This window comes from Crocuta crocuta, unplaced genomic scaffold (genome assembly GCF_008692635.1).
Source record: "Crocuta crocuta isolate KB4526 unplaced genomic scaffold, BGI_CrCroc_1.0 scaffold95, whole genome shotgun sequence".
NCBI classification, from domain to species: Eukaryota; Metazoa; Chordata; class Mammalia; order Carnivora; family Hyaenidae; genus Crocuta; species Crocuta crocuta.
In genome coordinates this window covers 5,048,422-5,071,044 of record NW_027530971.1, presented here as the reverse complement: position 1 = coordinate 5,071,044, position 22,623 = coordinate 5,048,422, and the positions used below count along the sequence as shown (strand labels likewise).

The window sequence follows — 22,623 nt, the reverse complement described above, 5'->3', positions numbered from 1 at the left end:
TATAAATTGTAAAGCTATTAGCCTATGAGATATTGGCACAATGACTCATGTTAAATGGAGATGAGGAAGAGATTCACTTATGGAACATAGGTAGAACTGGTAAGATGTGTTGAATATAGGCAATAAATGAAATAGCAACGTGCCAAAGATTGATGGAATAAATAGAAAATATGATGGAATAAAGAAGAGCATCACTTAGAGTAGAAAGAGATAGAAAGAGAAGTTTATAATCATGCCATCTCCAGACTGACAACTCTGTCAGTCCTTAACCACCCACTGGTGACATACAATGTGGTCCCTTTATGGTCCCATGCACTCTCCCCAAGCAACACTGATAAAATCCATGACTGTTCAGGTTAATTGGAAAGCTATCGTCATGGCCAGGGGTGCTTGTCCTTCTGTTTCTTGAACAGTGCAAGAATCTGTCATTAGCTTTGGTGCCTTCCACCTGTGGACCCAGTCTCCACTCTGGTCCTTGTAAGAACATGGCAGTGGGGAAGTCTGAGGCATAAGAGCAACTGGACATATAAACACTAAGTGAACCAAGATTCCTAAGTACGTTGACTTATCCCATTTCTTTCCCCTTGTTTCTATATACAGATTTCAAACTTACTAAGCTGTATTTCAAACATCTTATTTTGAGCCTTCCTATTCCAAGACTTCTGGAATAGTTTTCCAAGTAGACAACCTGAAGGTGACTGCAGCACAGGGTAATTTCCCATATTACAACATGTATAATTGAAGGAAACACTAAATTTCACTGGAGTTTAGTGCAAATAAAGACATAATTTTCCTTATGCAGGTTCATGGATCTGAGTGTATAGATACCAATTCAAGAATTCTGGCTCTACTGCAAGCTATATTGCCTGCTGGGAAGCCAGTGGTTCCCTTTTTTTAGAGTATTTTTGATCAGAAAACTATTGCAAATGAGGAAAAGATAGCATGACCTTTTCATGTCAAGTGGGAATTTTATCTGGTTGAGAGGCTGCCTCATTATCTACTAGGAACCCTTCTGACTTTCAAAAGAAAAAGCTATGGTGACCTAGAGGTCAGGTTCCTAGACAACATACTTTACTTTATTGGAATAGAAATAGAGGAGATGAATCCGGTCCCTATTAATTCCCCAGCATGTCCTGGAACATGTGTCCTATTCCCCCAGACTTAGGATGTCATTGTGTGTCCCCATTACTTGAAACTTCCTCTGAGTCCTAACCCGAAGTCCATGAAATAGTCCTGACATCCCCATGTCAATTGAATCACTTTTTTGCCTTAGGCAGTTCTCTTAACCTCTCTGACATTCAGATCTTACAATTATAAAATGAGGAAATTTGCATTTTACATATTTTAGAAGGTGAACTTTGGTCCTACCAAGAGCTGTGATTACATTTATGACAAACTTAAATTGCAAGGCAGCCATGGGCAGCCTTACCCAAAAGGCAGAATACTTACTTAATGAGAATTTTATTTCTGGTCCAGGAAATTTCAGGCTGGGGATAGGATTCCACTGCACACATGAACGTAGCCACTTCTTCAACTAAGGCGTCCACTGTTTCCAGTGGAGTGGTGATGACAGGAGCTACAAGGAGAGATCAGAAAACATTCTAGAGTGCTATTTACTAACCCTCGTGAGCAGTCAGAGGCCACCATCTACCTAAATGAGAATGATATTTCCCCACAGCAGAAAACTGCCAAAAGGAAGGGAGACAGTATATAGAGAATTTTGTTTCTACTTCCAAAATAGATGTTTGGGAACCAAAAGAGAACGCTCTCAGGAGAGTAGGATTTAGAATTTATTTTATATAAGTAGGGTCAGATCCAGGTTTTGTGAAGCCCAAAGTTAATGTAATTTGAGTATACACACATTGACGGGAAGAAAACATAAAATTATAAATACAAAATATCCGGGGCCGCCCAACACAGATCAGCTTGAAGGGAAGAGAAGTCAGAATTGAAAGAGTGATCTTAACAGTTGTTTAAAAACAATTTTTTCTAAATTTCATAATAATATATGTTCATATGAACATATTGCTAATGTCCACCGAGGATCTTAGAAAGGGACTCCTGCAAACGAGATTTTAAAGCTTAGGCTTCATCCAATTTATAAAGAATTCAGATCTGCATGTGAGTAGAGTAGGAAAAGACTCAATAAATAAAAAGACAAGAAACCCAACTAAAAAAAAACTGGGCAAAAATCTGAATAGACATTTCTCCAAAGAATTTGTACAAAGTTCATTTGTGTTGGAGACACAGCACAGGAAATGATGCTCAGTATCATTAGCCATTAAAGAAATGTGAATCAAAACCACAATTACATACCACTTCATATCTACCACAATAGCTATAATCAGAAAGAAAGATAACAACAACTCTTGCCAAGAAGTGGAAAAACGCACCTTTGTGCATTAGTGGTGGAAATGTAAGATGGCGCAGCTTCTGTGGAAAACAGTATGTGGTTCCTCAAAAATTTAAACATAGAATTACCATATGATCCAGAGGTTCCAATTCTGGGTACCTACCCAAGAGTATTGAAAGTAGGGACTCAGATATTTGTAGAACCATGTTCATAGTAACGTTATTCACAATAGCCAAAAGGTGGAAGGAGCCACATGGTACCATCGTACCATGGCTACCATGGTAGCCACAATAGCCAAAAGGTGGAAGGAGCCCACATGTCTACCAACAGATTAACAGATAAACAAAATTGGTATATCCATACAAGGGAATATTATATGACAAAAGACAGGAATGAAGTATTGATATATACCATACCATGAATGAACCTTGGAAACAATAAGCTAGGTGAAAGAAACCAGTCAGAAGGACAACATATTGCATGATTCCATTTATATGAAATGTCCAGGTGGGCAAATCTATAGTCAGAAAATACATTAGTGATTGCCTAAGATTGGGGGAGTGGATGGAAGGATTAGGGGGTAAGAGAAGGGTAAAGGACACAGGATTTCTTTGAGATGTAATAAAAATGTTCTAAATTTGATTTTGATGATAAACACACAACTGTGAATTGTAAACTTTAATTTTTTAAAGTTTTTTATGAATTTATTTGCGAGAGAGAGAGAGCACAAACACCAGTGGGGCAAGGGTAGAGGGAGAGGGAGAGGGAGAGAGAGAATCCTAAGCAGGCCCCGCGCTCAGCGCAGAGCCCAACGTGACCTCATCCCACAAACCGTGAGATTATGACCTGAGCTGAAATCAAGAGTCAGATGCTTAACTGACTCAGCCACCCAGGAGCCCTAGTTGTACACTTTAAATGGGTAAAGTGCATAGTATGTAAATTATATCTCAAAACTGGTCTTATCTTTGTTTTTCATTGTTTGTGTGTGTGTGTCGCTGCATGTATGTGTGTTCCGCAAAAAGAGAAAATAGGAGAGGCTTCGACATTGTTCTTTCTCTCCTCCTGTCCGCCCATGAAGTGAGGGTCACCTGGATTATAGGAGTTAGGAGGACGAGGCTGTTAAGAAGAATGAGAGTCGGTTGATAGTGGGGTGCAGCCCTCTTTAATGATTTAGGAAGCCTGTGAATCCACCAAAGCAAACGGAGTGGGGTCCTGGTCATCTCAAGATCTGGATGGTGTGGGAACGAAAGTGTCAATACCTGTATTTGCATGAGTCTGGAAATCTATCCCATTGCATGACCTTATTTAAAATAATTATCATCATTACCACTTTGTTATCATTATTATTACTTATCAGAGATTTATTTACTGTTTTCCATGTAGTGAGCACCAGGTTGACTAGAAGCAAAAAGATGTGTAAAGCCCATCTCTGCCTTAGAAGAGCCCACAATTTTCTCACTGCCAAGTAGTATTCCATTGTATAGATAAACAACATCTTCTTTATCCATTCACCAGTTGATGGACTTTTGGGCTCTTTCTATAATTTGGCTGTTGTAAAGTGCTGTTGGAGGATGTTATGCAAGTGAAATAAGTCCAAGAAAGAGAGTTAGCATAAGTTTTTGGTCATAGGTGGAACTTGGGAAACTTAACAGAAGACTGTGGGAGAAGGGAAGGGGAAAACAGTTTCAAACAGAGAGGAAGGCAAACCATAAGAGAATCTGAAGTACAGAGAACAAACTGAGGGTTGATGGGGGGTTAGGCGAGAGGAGAAAATGGGTGATGGGCATCGAGGAGGGCTCTTGTTGGGATGAGCACTGGGTGTTGTATATAAGTGATGAATCACGGGAATTTACGCCCAAAACCAAGAGCATACTGTATACACTGTATGTTGGCCAACTTGACAATAAATTTTGTTAAAAAAAAGACTTTTGAAAGATTTCTAATATCGAAAAATGTATAAATATGTTTTTAAGTGAAAAAGAAGATTTGAAATGATACATGTATCAAGAAAACAAGTTTGTAAATAATATGAATGTGAATGTAAGTATAAATACTTAGGAAGAAGAATAGATAGACAACAAACCACTAAAAGGTAAGTTTCTATTGTGGTGTAAAAAAAAAAAGAAGAGCCTACAATCTAGATAATAAGGATGGACGGATACATAAAACGATCAGCTATAATAGCTATGCCTGCTCTCCTGGCATAATTATTAATAGTGCTCCCTGTATTCCAAAAGTGCCCGAGTTTGAACAATCGATTATATGGTCATTTTAGGTAAAATGCAAGGTACCTATCAGAGCCAAGTAAGTAGTGTGAACAATATTGTAGACGCAGGATACGGGGTGACAGCCTCATGAGATACCTGGGGCAAATCGGCACACTGGCCATAAAACACGCATCCACGATCTAAACAAACCTTATTTTTTCACTCAACTCAGAGACACATTCATGGGCTGCGAGTAAGGGAACCTGGTGCTTGGGAGTGCCCTACTTAGCCCCCATCTTCCTCCTTAATGTGGTGCTTTTCTTTCTTTTAAAAAAAATTTTTTTTTAATGTTTTATTTATTTCTGAGAGAGAGAGAGAGAGACACAGCATGAGCAGGGGAGGGTCAGAGAGAGAGGGAGACACAGAATCTGAAACAGGCTCCAGGCTCTGAGCTGGCTGTCAGCACAGAGCCCGATGCGGGGCTTGAACCCACGAAGCGTGGGATCATGACCTGAGCTGAAGTCTGACGCCCAACTGACTGAGCCACCCAGGTGCCCCAATGTGGTGCTTTTAAGATCCAGTTTAAGTAGCATCTTCTCCCAGTTTCCCAGCCTAGCTAGACAGAGCCAAATGCCCTTTTCCTTAGGGGTCATCCTATAAATGTCACTCTTATAGCACTTGTCACACAGATGCTATTAAACTGATCTGTTGATGTTTTTATCTCATACTCCATAATAAAAACTTTGGGCTTTAGGGCCAACGACCATGTCCTAGACCTTTTACTATCCCCAGGGTTAGCACATTTACTGATGTAATGTTTAAATGAGCTGTATTGCTGAGGCCTTTATAAAAGGCATAAATTTTTTTTAAAGGTTGAAAGCAAATAGTTGAAATAAGAGAGCAGAAAATATTTACATGAAATGACCTCTTTTATACACAGGCATCAAGGCTCCTGTGGATAGAGTAAACAATCAATTGTACAGTCATATTGATAAAGAAATAAAAACAATGAATATTAGATTACGGTTGCGGTTGCGGGATGCAGGTAATGAGGGCCCAAAGGTGAATTGATAATAGTGAATGCCTTTGTTGTTTACAAAGAAAGACCACTAAGTAGCCAGACAACCGAGAGGCACGCTAGCTAGCACAGGGCTTGAATTCAAATCCTGCTCTGTCACTTCCTGATACACCAGGTCGCTCAGCTCGTGCCTCGGCCTGTTCAGCTGTAGATGGAGAGGATAATAAAACGGCCATAGAGGCTTGTCATGAGGATTAGTTAAATGAATACATGTGAAGCATTTAAATTGGTCCTTTGCACATATGGGACACTGCGTGTTATTTGATTCTGTAATTTCGAAACAGAGGCCTGGACTGTTCAATTGTTCTCCCAGTGTCTGGATAACTTGCAAATTTACCGTTAATATTTACCTCTGGGAATCTATCCCAAGGAAATAATCTCACCGTGGAAAGGCACACAGATGACTTTCACTGTACAGGATAGGTTAATTGTACTGGATCGTACGAATCGTGCTGAAGGGGAAGAAAGTTTTGGCCCACGTTTCTGCCTCATAAGTGCAGTTCTCTGGAGCTGGCTTGTACTGGCTTGCTAAAGCCACGTGTTAATTTCTCCAGAATTCTGTGAGACGATTGTTAAATACAGCCATTATTAGAAACTGCTTTATACTTTGTATGGTGACAGATGGTAGCTAGATTTATAGTGGTAATTACTTCACAATGTATATAAATGTTGAATCTCTATGTTGTACACTTGATACTGATATAATATTGTATGTCAACTATTCTTAAATTTGAAAAACTAATAATTAATGAAGCTGATCACAAAAGGAAAAATATATATATATTTTTAAAAAAACAACTGAATTATATGAATTTAGGTGACAGATGGTAGCTACACTTGTGGTGAGCATAGCATAGCATCTAGAGAAGCTGAATCACCACGCTATACCCCTGAAACTAATGTAACGTCATGTGCCAACTATACTCAAGGTAAACAATTAAAATAAAACCCTGAAAATGCAATAAATTATATTAAAAGCAATTAATCATACTCAAAATTTATCACTTCCTAATTATTTTCCTACACTTTACTATAACCTATACTCTTGAAGTAATTTACACCTAATATAACTGTATGGTAGAATTAGTATATAAAGCCACATTACTGTACATCTCTTCCCAGTTCAGTGTTCATTGTTAGCTTGAAATTGGCTGTGATTGGAGTCAGAAATCAGCAAAGGCAACAAATCAGGGCCTTGTTTTCTTTTTCTTTGTCTCAGAGAGGCAAATATTAAGCATATTATCAGCAACTCTTAACAAGATATTATGTACATAATCACTGTGAATGGTATTTTTAAGAGAATAAATAAAATAGAATATGCTCGTGCATTCATATGAAGTAGAAATGGCAGGTAGCAGAAGTATATAAACATTTATGATACATAGGAAAAAATGGAAGAAAATAAATGTTTAAACAGTCTTGGAAGTCAAGGTGACTTTCTATTCTAACCTTTTTTTTAAGGTTTATTTATTTATTTTGAGAGAGAGCATGAGAGAGAGCACCAGTAGGGGAGGGGCAGAGAGAGCGAGCCAGCTGGGGAGGGGCAGAGAGCGAGAGGAGAGAGAGAATCCCAAGCAGTCTCTGCACTATGAATGCAGAGCCTGACATGGGCCTCAATCTCATGAACCGTGAGATCATGACCTGACCTGAATCAAGAGTCAGATACTTAACCGACTGAGTCACCCAGGTGCCCTCCCTATTTTAATCTTTTCTGTAGTTTGTATCTACAAAGCTGTTCTTAATGGCCATGTATTATTCTTCTAAGAAAATAAACTTGAGGGGCGCCTGGGTGGCTCAGTCGGTTAAGCATCTGACTTCGGCTCAGATCATGGTCTCACGGTTTGTGGGCTCGAGCCCTGCGTCGGGCTCTGTGCTGACGGCTAGCTCAGAGCCTGAAGCCTGCTTCAGATTCTGTATCTCCCTCTTTCTCTGACTTTCCTCTGTTCACTCTGTCTCTCTCTCTCTCTCAGATATAAATCAAACATTAAAAAAAATAAAAGAAAATAAACTTGATTCATTGGTTTCTTCTTGCCTGATACTTCAGAAGTGACAGAGGTAACAGACGTATGTTGTTAATATTTTTACAACTGTGGAGATCAATTAAGATCAAGAAAGTAAATCTTAGAATGTCTTTTTTCAGTTCATTTTATTTTATTTTTTTCTTTTATCGTTTATTGTCAAGTTGGTTTCCATGTAACACCCAGTGCTCATCCCCACAAGTGCCCTCCTCCATGCCCATCTCCCCCCTTACTCTCTCTCCCTCCCCCATCAGCCCTCAGTTTGTTCTCAGTATTCAATCTTAGAATGTCTTTACACAGTTATGGAGAAATATATGAGGTTTTCCTAAGAACTTTATTAGATTAACACCTTCCCATCATGTGCAGTGACGCGATAATCTTGTGCATTGTTCGACTCTGTTTTTAATAATTGTAGCCTCCAAAATTAAGAACCTGCCACGAGCCACGCAGTATACTTTTCATTCATTATCTCATCTACCACAGCAAACATAAAGGTAGATACTATTATTATTCTCATCTGCAGGTGAAGAGGCTAAGGATGGCTAAGAATGGCTAAATAACTGTGTAAGCATTACAAAAGCAGAAAATAATAGAGCTAAACTTCAAGGTTAAGGGCAGTTTAAATTCCTATCTTTTCACTCTAAGCAATTCCATGCCTTCAGCATAATATTAGTTATAGACAGAGGGAAAAAGAAGATTTATGTTAGTATCAATTTATATAGGCTGGGCATAGCTGGCTAAGCTCACTTTGCCCATCTTTCAAAATCATCCAAACAAATCCATTTTCAAATTGTTACTGGCAAAATCACATCGTTGTATTTAATGACATTTGTTGACTCAGCAGACTGTGTCCTGTTTACTTTCATTCTGTTATCCAGCTTTCATCTCAGCCAGAGCCTGTTTAAACCAGGGCACTATTTCTTCCCTCAATCCAAGGACCACATGAATAACAAATACATGAAATTGAGCACAACGCTTTCCTGGACCCAAAGAGTAACTTCACTTGAATCCTAGCTGTGTGATGAGAAGGAACTTGACACTACCCTTTTGTGGGCTCATCTGCATGGTCGTGGACAGACCAGCTTCTGATTGACTAGCTGTTGACTAACATGACCAAATGACTGAGTAAAGCAAGAAGTCAGGTGAATTTGCTCCTTTCTGTTTTAGTAAAATTAGAGCTCAGACTTGGGATGTATTCATGTTTTTTTTTTTCTAACATCATGAATACAGTATTGTTTTTTCAATATGATAAAACACTTTGGTGCTGGAAATCTTTCAGATACCCCAAAGAAAGAGGTTATTTAGTATTGCTCACCATTTGGCTTATCTTAGAAACTGGCTCATTTATCCTACTGGTGATACAATAAAAGTTATTTTTTATTATGATGCCTTTGGAACTTGTAAGCTTCATTGATAATCTTAATTACTTATTAGTGTTGTATCATTCATTTTGTTGTCACAGAACTCACTTTTGGTCCTTGCCCTCAGGAATGGTACTGGGAATAGGCCAGAGGGGCTTCTGGCTCAGACTATTCAGAATTTCTGAAATTGCCTCTCCTGGGTGAATTCATTTGGGTTAAGATATAGTCCCAAAGGGACCCATCTAAAATGTGCATGTTACCCAAGAGTGATCATTTCAGTAATCCCTGACTGTTCTTAGCATAGTAACTAATATTATATGTTGAACACTAGTACATACCTCTTCATTTTATGAGGAAATGGAGGTTCTCCAATACTACGTGTTGTCCCCAAACACACACAGAAAGACACTGAAGATTAGGAAAAGGAACTTGATGTTGACACTGTCTTCCAGCCTTAAATGTCCTCACTTCACTGCCTAGGTTATTCAGCCTAGGCTGTGTGGTACGTTGCCATATAATCTCAGCTCCCTTTCTGTCTAGTCCTTTAGCTGCCCTGACTCTGGGAGGAACCAACCTTGAACTAATCTAACCGGCTGTCCTCGGTTGCTCCTATGTTCATACAGTATTGTTAGATGGAGTGAAACGCTGGTGCAAACAAGGCCACTATAGAGGCTCAGCCCCCAGCCCCAGCCGGGTCCTCAGCATGGCCCTCATAGCTCCCCTGCATGACTCTGGTCTGCTCTGTGCTCACTTTCTTGAATGGGGCCACATCCTTTAGGTCCCGTACGCGCCCCTCACTTGTCTCTTTCTCCCGTGACTTTAAGTCCTAGTTCACTGGAAACTTGCCTGCTATTCTGGAAAGACGGCAGAAATCTTGACATTTCTGCCCTTTCTTTCTGTTCTTGAAGGGCAGTATTATTTAAAGCAACTGTGTTTCCCCAAACCCGCAATGAGTCGCTCTTTCAATGTACGTCAATATTCATCCAGGACTCGGTGTCCTGGATTTCAATGACAGCTGTGCCTGCTCTGACTTAGTCATTTGTTGAATCTGTGAACCCTATCTTTGTATGCCTACGATCTAGAAGAGGAAGTTACTCAAATATATCTGAAGATAAATCACTTAGGCTCAAAAACTTCTAGGTATGGGAGTAAATGGGGTAATTTAAAAAAGTGGAGTTTGGACAGGAGTTCTTTGTGCGTATTAAAGAAACTCAGTACTGCTTATGTGAACTCCCATACTTCCACAGAATTTAAATCCCACGGCACACTTAATATCTCCTGATAAAGCACTGTTATTGAAGTATGTGGCTCAGGCGAGTATTCAGTGAAACGTGGGTTACTTTCATACATGATGGTTTGTAAATTTCTCCTGCTTGTGTTATGATACTGAGCTTGTCATTTCTACAAAGTCTGTCATTAATTTTACTGAGGAAATGGTATGTGGAGAGTTAGAAAAGAATCCACTAAATACTCTTGTGCTATTTAAAACCCATCATATTGTAACACATTATTGTGCAGATTCCTTGATTCATTTCTTTTAAAGGACTTAGGAAAAAGGTATCTGTCTAAACAAATTCTTTTTATTCTCTGTCAAGAATAGAGACAATAACCCTGAGATACTTTGTGTGGAACATCTTTATTACTTTCAGTAATATTAAAATAATAGCATATTATTGTTTTCTGTACCAATATATTCCATGAACTCTAACATTTAAAATTTTAAGAACTGTGTTTTTATGATCATGTTTATTCTCAGAACTGGTGTGTGTCGTTAATGGATGTTTGTTCTCTAGGTCTGGTGTTCTTGGCTAAGCTTGGTGTTAAATCCATAACTAATTTAAATTTTAACGTAAATACGGCAGACTGGGCAAAAACATTCTTTTAATTTGGGGGGTTTATAATCTACTTATAGCAGTAAATTAATTATACATAAAGTTAGATTAACAATCTGATTATTTTATTTGAAGTCCAAGATGCTTGGCTTTCTCTTCAGATCACCATATTTTGAATTTTTCAGAATGGGGATGGTGTGCATTTGAATTAAAGGGCTTTACCTGTGAAGTTTGGGAACTGTAAATCATTTCTTTCTAGAATATAAATTAAGAGTTGTTTATACAGGGAGATAGTTTTTTTCTTTAATGCATCAAATCCTGATTTGAACCAGTAAAATCAATTGTCTTGTTCCTGATAAGACTGAATTTTAGTAGATGTTAGCATTTACCCATGTCACTTTTACGTAACTTTGTGGTATAGGAGAGCACAAATAAGACTTATAAGAAAAGGCCGTAAGTGTGAACATTCAGGTAGTACCTTACCGGACATCCGTTGTATGATCAGGAAGTATTAAAATAATCTGAAGCCAATGTTAAGTCGTTCTGGCTATTATTAGCTGTTTGAAAAGATCTAGATTCTTCCTTATCTGGCGATACCTTAAAGTATTAGTTGGCAATTAAGTGTTTAAGTACATCTGAAGATACTATTCTGCTTGTGTAAGACAGAAAAAGAAAACAAAACATAAGTCTCTGAAATCAGATTGTGAAGAAAGCTGTATCTTATTAGCATGTGAATCTTGCCCTTGTGGCTCCAAAAATTCTAGTGACCCACGAAATCTATAGCTATGTTTCCCATCTACATCGAGATACTACCTTCACTTACCTATGCAATACAAAGGTGTTCAGTTCTTTGGGAAAGTAACATAAAGGGAAAATAATTAATTTGAGTGTATCATAAAACACAGAGCTTTTTCACTCTAATACACTTAATTCAAAAACTCTTTCATTGATATCATTCCGTCTTTTTCACATCATTAAAAAATTTTTCAGAGAAGCCCCTCAGTCACTTTGTAAATCACATACTTTCCTGTCTTTCTTCCTGATTTGAAATACACTAGTCTCCGTTTTATAATGCACTGGCCAGAAACCAGATCACTGTGGACATTCTTGCTGCTGCAACAGGTGTTTGTCAGTTTCTTAAGTTGCTTTCCTTTCCCTGAGGTGGTGTTATTTCCGGTACATTCCAGAGGCTCTGAAAAAAAACTTTCACAGTCTCTTGCTGAGCCAACTCATGCCTCCAACCTCAAAGTTAATGAGAACTCATTGTCTTCGGGCTTTTATTATATAGGCAAATTGTGTAAGTCCTTCTCTAATTCCGATTTTTAGGAACTAAAATACTCTTTAAAATTTTGCAAAACGGAAACGGAAAATGGGAATGATTTTTGTTCAGAAGCAAACACTCTGGACATCTGGGAGTAGAGTTGATTATATTCCCAACAAAACTAATGTGAAAAGGTTTTCATCATCCATTAAGACCACCCTGAAGTTTGACACACACACACATAAACCAAACAGACCTTGATAACTTGCAGTCTACCTGCTTTCGTTTTCCTACAAGTGAGGGCTCTGCATGCCCTGTGCGGCTAGACTTTTTATTAAAGAACGTAAGCGGGGGAGGGATACTGGTAGACAGGAGACCGTCACTCAACTGCTTGTTTCTACAGTTTTCTCCCTCTCCGTACACCGCACCCCTACTTCACCAAGTAAAACCCAAGCCCGCCATCATATGAATCGATTGTGATCGGAGCACACACATGCACTTTAGAACTGTGACAAGGCAAGAAGCAGACAAGATTCCTCAAACAAACCTTTTGGAAGTTTCTCAGTCCCGCTGAAGGCAACCAAAGTGAGAATATGTACCAGTGGAATGTTGACGAGCTCTCTCATGATTAATCCAGGCTCAGGCAGGAGAAAGTTCCTTCTGGACAACGCAAGGAAAATGCCCCCACAGTTTACATTTTAAAGCATAATTTGTTACAAAAGGGTCATCTGCTAATGACTGTTTGTGTCAGCAGCTCCACAGGCTCTAAGTATAATCAGGAATTCTCAGTCTTGGCTGTAGTGATGGACACGGCCAGCTGGTGAGTATCCACTTAGGCCAGTAATGCGAGTGTAGTGCTGGAGGAACAAGGGAAAGAAAATCCCTTTAGAATCCCTTTTAAGACAGTGGCAGAAGGACAATACCAGATGCCTTTGCAACCATCCCTGTATTCCCTGAGGTATAGGTTTCCTGATCTGACTCGGTTTACCACCTCTCTGCGCTCGCGCCGGCGCCCTGGGTGTATCTGATCAGGCTCCTCCCCATCTCTCACTCCACCTCCTACCTCCAGCCCATTACCAGTTCCTACGGACGGTACCAACTCCGTATTCCTGGATTTCTTCCCTTCCATTGATTCCAACTAGAACAACGCTCCCCCAAATCTCCTTTCCAGACGTTCACCTTCTCTGGATGATGGCGATAGCCTCCTATCTGTTCTCCTCTACTCTGTCTTACTGTCGTCTAATCTCTTCTCAGAGGGACTCTCCTGCTCAAAAGGCTTTCGTGGATCTTGGCCACATCAAAACCCATTCAGACCTCCCTAACATGACATAGGAGGCCTTGCTGGCCCCTGCCTATCTTGTTAGCCTCATTTGTTATAATCCATGCCTCTATCTTAATATTTAGCAACCCGTTGTAAACTCCCTGAATGCAGCTTCCTTCCCTCTGTTAATTGCTCAGGTTGTTCTGCTGGTTTGGAATTCTTTCCCCTCCTCTGCACGCACTTAACATCTATCCCAACGTGATCATGATCTCCTCCTGGGAGCCATCCCAGACCAAAAGTTCCTCATCCTCCCAAAGTTACTTTGGTTTGCCTCCTCTGGGTGTGTGTGTCTTGTGCACATCTCTATCATTGCACTTACCACATTGTTTTAACATTTTTGCCTTGGCGCATCCTCATTCTTGGGCCTCGTGAGTCTATGGACTTGGCAGCTGTGGGCTGTCAGCCAAATTCATTCCTTACAGCAGATCTTCCTAAAGGTGCAGCTCCACGGTTTCCAAAATGTTCTACTATGCAAATTGCTTTTTCTCACTGAAGGATATGTCTTGGAGACATTACCAGGCTAATACGTACCACACTAGCCATCATTTCCATTGACAACAGAGTTCTCTAAATTATGCATGTGTGATGGTACAGATTTGCCCCCCAGCAATGTATTGAGAGGACCCATTTCCCACACTCTTCTCAACATTTCCCTTTGCATTCTTACATTTATATAGAGTAAAAATGATTATTTCCTTGTTTTAATATACACTTGTTTCACTGAACACTATTGGTAACAAGAATTTTTCATATGTTTATTGTTATTCATTTTCCTCTTCTGTGGCTTTTGTCTATCTTCCTCTAACATTCTTTTTCTTTTTCTTATTTATAGAAATCTTAAATATATGCTCAATATAAACAATTTATGACCTCTGTCTGTTATATATATTGCCAGTATTTTCCATGTGGAACACCTCTGCTACCAAACCGTAGGGATTGATTCAGAAGTGGACTTACAGGGGCACCTGGGTGGCTCAGTCAGTTAAGCATCTGACTTCGGCTCAGGTCATGACCTCACAGTTCTTGGGTTCGAGCCCCGTGTCGGGCTCTGTGCTGACGGCTCAGAGCCTGGAGCCTGTTTCAGATTCTTTGTCTCCCTCTCTCTCTGACCATCCCCGGTTCATGCTCTCTCNAGGGATTGATTCAGAAGTGGACTTACAGGGGCACCTGGGTGGCTCAGTCAGTTAAGCATCTGACTTCGGCTCAGGTCATGACCTCACAGTTCTTGGGTTCGAGCCCCGTGTCGGGCTCTGTGCTGACGGCTCAGAGCCTGGAGCCTGTTTCAGATTCTTTGTCTCCCTCTCTCTCTGACCATCCCCGGTTCACTCTCTCTCTCTCTCTCTCTCTCTCTCTCAGAAATAAATAAAACATAAAACAATGAAGTGGGCTTATGGCTCATGCTGGCCAGGCTGAGGTCACTCTTGCATTTTACTGGAGCTCATGTTAAAAAAGCTCTTCCTTTTTAGATCCGCACCTGTGAGGACTAGGTTATCAGAGCTGTTGGAAGCTTTTATGCTCCATTAAAAAGAAATAATGTGCAAAGCCAGATCTGTCTACCGGACTTCTTTGTTATTTAAATTAATAGATTCACCCTTTGGGGAAACTTGGCTACACATGAATTTGAGTCCTTAAGCTGCAATCAAAATAATCCTAACGTTTTATTTATTTCTGAGAGAGAGAGAGACAGCATGAGCAGGGGAGGATCATAGAGAGAGGGAGACACAGAATCTGAAGTAGGCTTCAGGCTCTGAGCTGTCAGCACAGAGCCCGACGCGGGGCTCGAACCCATGAACCATGAGGTCATGACCTAAGCTGAAGACTGATGCTTAACCAACTGAGCCACCCAGGCGCCCCAATCCTAATGTAGTTTTAATAGAAGAGATACAGATTTGATTAGGTTTCTGCTGAGAATATCCTGTGAATGCTATATATTTCATGGGAAATTTGAATGTTAGTAAGATGGGCACATTTTTTTTCTGAGGAATTTAGGAATCAGCAGGATGAACAATGTGGCTACCTGTCATTTCTGTAAATAACACTAGGGAAAGTGCAGGGTTCTGGAAATTTGGTTGGCTATAGATTTGTGAGCGCCCAAGGACCCTCTTCCTTCAGATGGCTGGGAGAAGGGCTTGTAAGGGAGCACTCTTCAACTTTTTTCCCCTAAGATAAAGAACAAGCAATGATGACACCAGTCTTGAATCCAGTAGAAACTGCCCCCTCTAGGCCAGGAACCCCAGGAAGTTATTTCCTACTTCACATTCCATCATGACCGGGGTCTGAAGGTGACTGCAGTACTACACAGTGCTACGGGGAGACAAAACTCGGTTGAGGAAAAATTGAAACTAGAATGTACTGCTCAAGATGGAGCAGTCTGGCCGAGCGAGAAGCCCATGAGGAGCGTGGCTTCCGTAGGAACACTGCAGCAGATTCCAAAGTTACATTCCTCGCAGCAATTTCTTGTACCCCTGATACGAAATGGCGTTCGTTCCTGCAGTACAAGCGAATCTGTTCCTTACAGTAGCAGACTCATTCACCCCAGGAACTGAGACTGGGCGCCGGTCCTCAGGGCTTGAGGAGAGTACGTGAGGCTGATGGCCAGTCTTCCCATTAATAAAAAACGATCAGGAGCACCTGGGTGACTCAGTCAGTTAAGCGTCTGACTCTTGATTTCGGCTCAGGTCAGGATCTCACAGTTCGTGAGTTTGAGACCTGTGTTGGGCTTTGAGCTGATAGTGTGGAGCCTGCTTGGGATCCTCTGTCTCCCTCTTCCTCTCTGCACCTCTTCTGCTTGCTTGCTCTCTCTATCTCAAATTAAATAAATAAACATTGAAAATAATAAATAAATAAATATAGCAATGAAGCTTGCCTCACCACCTTTGATATCTTTGCTTCTTTGTCTCAGAAGCGGGCCCAAACTCCCAGGAAGGAGACTTGAAGAGCAGGTAGCACCGTTCTGAGCCCCATCTTCAACTAGACACTGGCATTTGGCTGCACAGCAGCTGACGACACGAGCCCCATTCCTGCTCGAGTCAGCACATCACCAAGTTAGCGCTTCTGGTCTGCACCGGGCTCTCATACATCTAGTGACGATTGGCAAAGAGCCCCTTCTAATTATCACAAAGGGTAATGACCTAATTCTCTGCCTCACTGGTCAGCAGACNTGAATGCCACTTGGATGGCCCTTTCCAGATGATTCTGTATATATATATATATGGTATATATATATAAAATATATATAAAAATATATATATGGTATATATATAAAATATATATAAAAAATATATATGGTATATATATAAAATATATTTTTTCAAGGTATATATATACCATATATATTTTATATATATATTTTTTATTTATATATAAAATATATATAAATATATTTATATGTATTTATATTTTATATATATTTTATATATATATTTTAAATAGATGGATCTCCCATTAACTGTGAGGATAGCTATTAGAGGCACATCAGTATTTTTGGAGCCTATACCTTATAAAATTGGAAAGGACTCTTGAAAGAAAATCTTCAATGAATGAATGAATTATACTGAAGACCCACTGTATGTGGAACATTCAGCAACAACAGCTGGGGCTTAATGTCTGGTAAGGGAATGAATAACAAAACAGTTATACAACTAAATAAATACATTATAATCTGGAGAGATACACTACATTGTAAAATTATATAAAAACCGATCCTGAAAAAAAAAATGAGCCTGGCCTAGTTAGAGAAGCAAGAAATGCCTTTCTGAGGAAGTGCCACTGAAGGACACGCCTGCAGGATAACTCACAGCCAGACAGCCAGACTTGGGAGGTGTGGGAGTAGACTAACAGGCAGTGGGAGAGGAATGTGGAGATGGCTGGGGATATGGAGACCATGGTGCTGTGATAGAAATTAAAAGAGTTGTTTGGAGTGCAGGAAGTGAGGGAAAAGGCTACAGAGGCAAGTAGGGGAGATAACTCTGGTTCTTGAATGTCTCCGTAAGAGCTTCATTCTACGAGAAGTGAAACACCATGGGAATGTAGACTGCAGTACAAGCTACATAAGAGAATCTGATATGCCAAAGGGAACACGTGAACAGAGAGGAAGCCCTAGATCTGAGCCATGACACGTTCCAACCTCTAAATGTCAGTGAAAGATAAAGAGCTAGAAAAAGAGATGGACACAAAGCAGCTAGTTAGGTAGAAAGCTATATACTAATAGAGTGTCACAAAAGGGGAGAGAAGGGAAGAGAGCATTTCTAGAAGGCAAGTATGGAGTATGTTGAACGCGTCTAAGTGGTCAAGTAAGAGGGAATTGAAAGGTTCCCATTGAATTTAGCATCACAGAAGTAGTTTGTGATCTTGGTGAAGGGCAGTCCCGGGGAGCAGTAGGGAATGAACTAAGACACCGGAGTGGTGTACGCAGAGTGGAGAGTGAACAGGATGTGAGGAAATGGAGACAGTATGTGAGGAGGATTCTCCCAAGAAGAGTGACAAGGAGAAAGTTAGGCAGCAGCTGGAGGGAGGGGTTGGACAGAGACAGAATTTATTCTTTTTTTTTCTTTTTAGTAGACTCTATACCTAACATGGGGCTTGAACTCACAACCCTTAGATGAAGAGTTGCATACTCTACCAGCTGAGCCAGCCAGATGCCCCCAGAACTTATTTTTATTTATTTTGAAGGTGTGCTGTGAAGGATCCTGTAGAGAGAAAGAGGTTAAAGACAGAAAAAGAGAGATAACAGATAGTTCAAGGTCTCCAGGAAGGCAGGAGGGATTGGAGCCCTAAACTGGATCTTGTAATGGGAAATGATGAGGAAGGGATAAGTAGGCACGTTTTTAGTGGGAATGGGAAAGAGTTTACTGAGCCCTCACCTGATGACTTCTATCACCTCTGTGAAGTAGAAGGTGAGGTTGAAGAAGATTTAAAACAGTTATTCTGGAAAATAAGAAGAGCACACAGTTGAGGTTGTCGCTATAAAGTTATGCTGATATCATCCACCCTAGTATGATTTTTTTTCCTCCAGCACTTCTCAGCTTTACAAATGACAGATGTTGAAAGGGTAGGTTTATTTTGGGGGTTGGGGGAGGAAAGGGCATTAGTTATTGATACATTAGTCCAGGGAAGCAGCATTCCAGAAGAGAGAAGGAAATGTGATGCTAGGGAGCAAAGTGGACGTATTGAGAAGAGACACACTCAATAAACAAGTGACGATCCTGGCAGCACAAAGAAGGTAGGCATGTAGACAATGGAGGGGCAAAGACAGGAAAGGCAGAGACTCAGTGATGTGGGGTAGCTTCAAGCCAGTTCAGGGGTCCACCTTGGGAACACAGCCCATGACCTGGGGCCATTTTGCTTATGTGCAGTTAAGTTCATTTCTCAGAATGGAGACCAGCTCTGAGGCCACTGTTCCTGCCCACAAAGGACAAGGAGGTAAATGGAGAAGAAGGGGTAGATTGGAGACAAATATGGAGAAGCCTGGGTCATAAAGTCAAAATGAATACCAGATATCCAACTTGAAAAATTGAGTGGAGTCAGGCTGCTGGAGTGTGGAGACTCAGTGAGCCTCTGGTGGGTGGGCAAGCGACTGGGTAGGGGTGGGTGGAAGAAAAATGGAGTGAATGTAGAAAGTGGAGTATTTAACTGTATGCTAGCAGGAACTTCTAAAAGGAAAAGATGTCTACTAAAATGGTCAATTTGTATCTTATAAAATTTATATCTTAGGCTGCTGTCTGGGTCCCAAAATGAAATCGATGCCCTGCTCAAATAGAATACAAGTCTATATACAAAGGTGTAGGGTATTGGGAATATTGGGAAACCACAAGAATCAGGGTAGAGACTGTGAACCACTAACAGGTGCTCTTTGCCATCTCTAGGCCTGAGGGTTGAAGGGGCAGAAAACCACTTATTGGAAACTAAAGACTGTGCCGAGGGACAGCTCTATCAGGAGCTAAGACTTTTGGTTGAGGGATTCGGCTAGCTCATGAGAATGCTTTTGATTTCTGGCAGATTCTCACCATTGGCCAATAAGGAATTGGAGGGCAAGAAAGCCCGTAGATAGAGTTTATAGAAATCAGTTTCCACAGGCACAGAGCCGGGGACAAGTAGATTCACAGGACAAGCGGAAGGAGACCCCAGTTGGTCTCTCTAAAGAGTTCCGGTTTTCCCCAGAGAACACACCAGACACCAGAGGAGACTGTGTGCCACTACTCCAATTAGTCTTCAGCAGGTACCTTTGCAGTCATTTGATGGGCATATCACACTTTACCCCGCCTCTCTACCTGCTCCCAAAGACTACACTGCTTCTAGATCAGACCACCCCTTGCCTCTCTGAAGTGCATCTTTGGTTCCCCAGCATTTATAGGATTTTCCCCCCAAGACTATGGGTCTGTTTGTCTGGATTTTCTGTACTGTAGAACAGAACTATTCTCTGAGACCTCTGACCTGTTGGTCATCTGAATGAACTCTGCGCTTCTTCCTGGTTCATCCAGCCCCACTGGCAGTCTGAAAACCCAGTGGAAAACCCACATATGGCTACAGTTCAAAGACCCTGAAGTTTACACATATGGTGTAAGTCGTACTGAGGGAAGAAGAAGCCCATCCACCTCCGGGGGATGTCCGCTCCATCGGCCTCTCCAGGAGAAAGCTGCGGGTGGCCGCTGTTCTTGCAGCATCATCCACCCTGCCTCAGTCTGCTGCCACAGGCTGTTCGGACCCTAATGTTGCCTCCAGAGGGATTTTTTTCTTTAAAAATTTATCCACTGGGGCACCTGGGTGGTTCAGTTGGTTAAGCATCCGACTTCGGCTCAGGTCATAATCTCACTGTACATGAGTTTGAGCCTGTGTCAGGCTGTGTGCTGACAGCTTGGAACCTGGAGCCTGCTTCCGATTCTGTGTCTCCCTCTCTCTCTGCCCCTCCCTGGCTCACACTTTGTCTCTCTCTCTCTCAAAAATAAACCTTACAAAAAGTAAAAAAAAAAAAAAACAACCCACCACTCATCTATTAGAATGGCCAAAATCTGAAACACTGGCAAAGATTTGAAGCAGTAGGAACTCTCACCCACTGCTGGTGGGAATGCAAAAGGCTTCTGCCATTTTGGAAGACTGGCAGTATCTTACCAAACTAAACATAATCCGACCATATGATGCAGGAAACGTGCTTCTTGATATTTACCCAGAGGAGTGAAAACACGTTCACACAAAAACCTGTACACAGACATTTATAGCAGCTTTATTCATAATTGCCAAAACTTAGAAGCAACCAAGCTGTTCTTCAGTAGGTGAGTGGATAAGTGAACTGTGGCACATTTAGACAATGGACTGTTACTCAACTCTAAAAAAAGAAATGAGCTATCACACCATGAAAAGACATGGAGGAATCTTAAAATCTAAGTGCAGGAAGCCAATTTGAAAGTCTACATACTATATGATTCTAACTAAATGACATTCTAGAAAAGACCAAACTATAGAGACAGTAAAGAGATCAGTAGTTGCTGGAGGCTNAGCGGGAGGGGTGAGGGGGGTGGGGGGTGGGTTGAAGGGAAGGCAGAGCACAGATGATTTTTAGGGCAGTGGAAATATTCTCTATGCTATAAAGAAGAAAGCTATATGTCATTATATACTTTTTTTTTTATATATCATTATATACTTGTTCAAACCCACAGAGCATACAATACCAAGAGCGGACCCTAAGGTAAGCAGTGGAATTTGGGTAGTGATGATGAGTCAATGTAAGTTCATCTTTGCCAAAAAATGTACTACCCTAGTGAGTGATGTTGGTAATGGGGGAGGTAAGCAAGTGTAGGGACAGTGAGAATATGAGTAATCTCTGTACCTCCTCAGTATTGTGAACCTAAACTGCTCTAAAAAATAAAGTCTTAAAAAAAAAGCATCTGTAACTTTGTGCAGTAGCAGTATTGCAGCCAGCTAGTCAAAAGGCATGATTATTGCTAACTGAAAAAACAAGAATTTACATAGAGTCAAGTACGATGATATTATTCAATTAATGTTTTAATTTTTTAAAAAACGTTTATTCATTTTTGAGAGAGAGAGGGAGAGATGGAATGTGAGCAAGTGAGGGGCAGAGAGAGAGAGGGGGACACAGAATATGAAACAGGCTCCAGGCTCTAAGCTGGCAGCACAGAGCCCGACGTGGGACTTGAACTCATGAACTGCAACATCATGACCTGAGCCAAAGTCAGACGCTTGACCAACTGAGCCACCCGGGTGCCCCTCAATCTATGTTTTGATTAAAGTTTTTGTATATAAAACAATATGACAACTACAGATGGCATATTAGGAGCAAGTACAAATCATAAAACTCATCCTTGCCAGGAAGGCGTTACTCTCTATAGTGAAGTTACTTTTGTTTTTGGCTTTTAAACCGAGTATCTGAAATGCTTCTTATGTTCGTGTGAGTTTTAGAAGCGGCAGGTCCCAGCTCTGCCTATGTAAGCTGAGAAAAATGAATACCTGCTCTTGTGATCCCTGATAGGTGGATATGGACAAGTGGCCGAAGCCCGGACAATCAGAAGCCTTTGCTGGCACTCGGATCTTGGAGCTGGTGACGCAAAGAAGGAGGTAGTGAGAACTCTTTCTGGTGGAGGCGGCATCAAGTGTTCGGTGGCAGTGGTGCCAAGAGCGGCACACGGCCATGCCGGGGCCTCAGCCGTATCCAGTGTCCGGTGAGGGCAGTGCCGGCGGCTGTGCCCGGCGTCAGCAGGGGAGCTGCGTCACCCTGACCAGGCCGTCCCTCTGCCGAGAGCTTGGCCACGGTGCTTGCCACCTGACCGCTCGCTTCCTGCCTGCCTCTCCAGTATTCCCAAGCATTCCAGAAGCTACCTAGTATCCTTCCGAAACACTTCCTTTCCCCCTAGTTAACCCTTTCTCTCATGTTATATGATACACGCACACACACACACACACATGCACACACACACACATACACACTTACTTGTAGGAAATATATATATACATATATATTTTTTATTTAGATGTATATATACACATCTAAAATATAAATAAATGAATAAATGTATAAATTACATATATATGTATATTCTCATGAAAAAAGCCTTTGGTAGGACACAAAACCTAGAAGTCATATAAGCATTAATCCACTTGACAACTTGTAAAATCCACTTGAGAAAAAAAATATATTGCCAAAAGTGAAATATCAAAATGAAATAAAAAAACCGGCTTCTT

At 41.0% G+C, this 22,623-nt stretch overlaps 1 protein-coding gene and 1 pseudogene across 5 annotated transcripts in view; one reads left to right on the top strand and one right to left on the bottom strand.

The window, feature by feature from the left end:
* MUSK (muscle associated receptor tyrosine kinase) overlaps positions 1–12,736 on the bottom strand; it is a 91,192-nt gene extending 78,456 nt beyond the window's left edge. For all 5 annotated transcript variants that reach the window (XM_077769786.1, XM_077769789.1, XM_077769787.1 and 2 more), the window contains exons 1-2: positions 12,658–12,736; positions 1,450–1,576 (exon numbers count right to left, since the gene is read on the bottom strand). In XM_077769786.1, coding sequence (XP_077625912.1) covers positions 1,450–1,576; positions 12,658–12,736 — 206 coding nt within the window. The remainder of the gene's footprint in view (positions 1–1,449; positions 1,577–12,657) is intronic.
* Positions 12,737–22,072: 9,336 nt separating this feature from the next.
* LOC144236153 (S-formylglutathione hydrolase-like) overlaps positions 22,073–22,623 on the top strand; it is a 39,016-nt pseudogene continuing 38,465 nt past the window's right edge.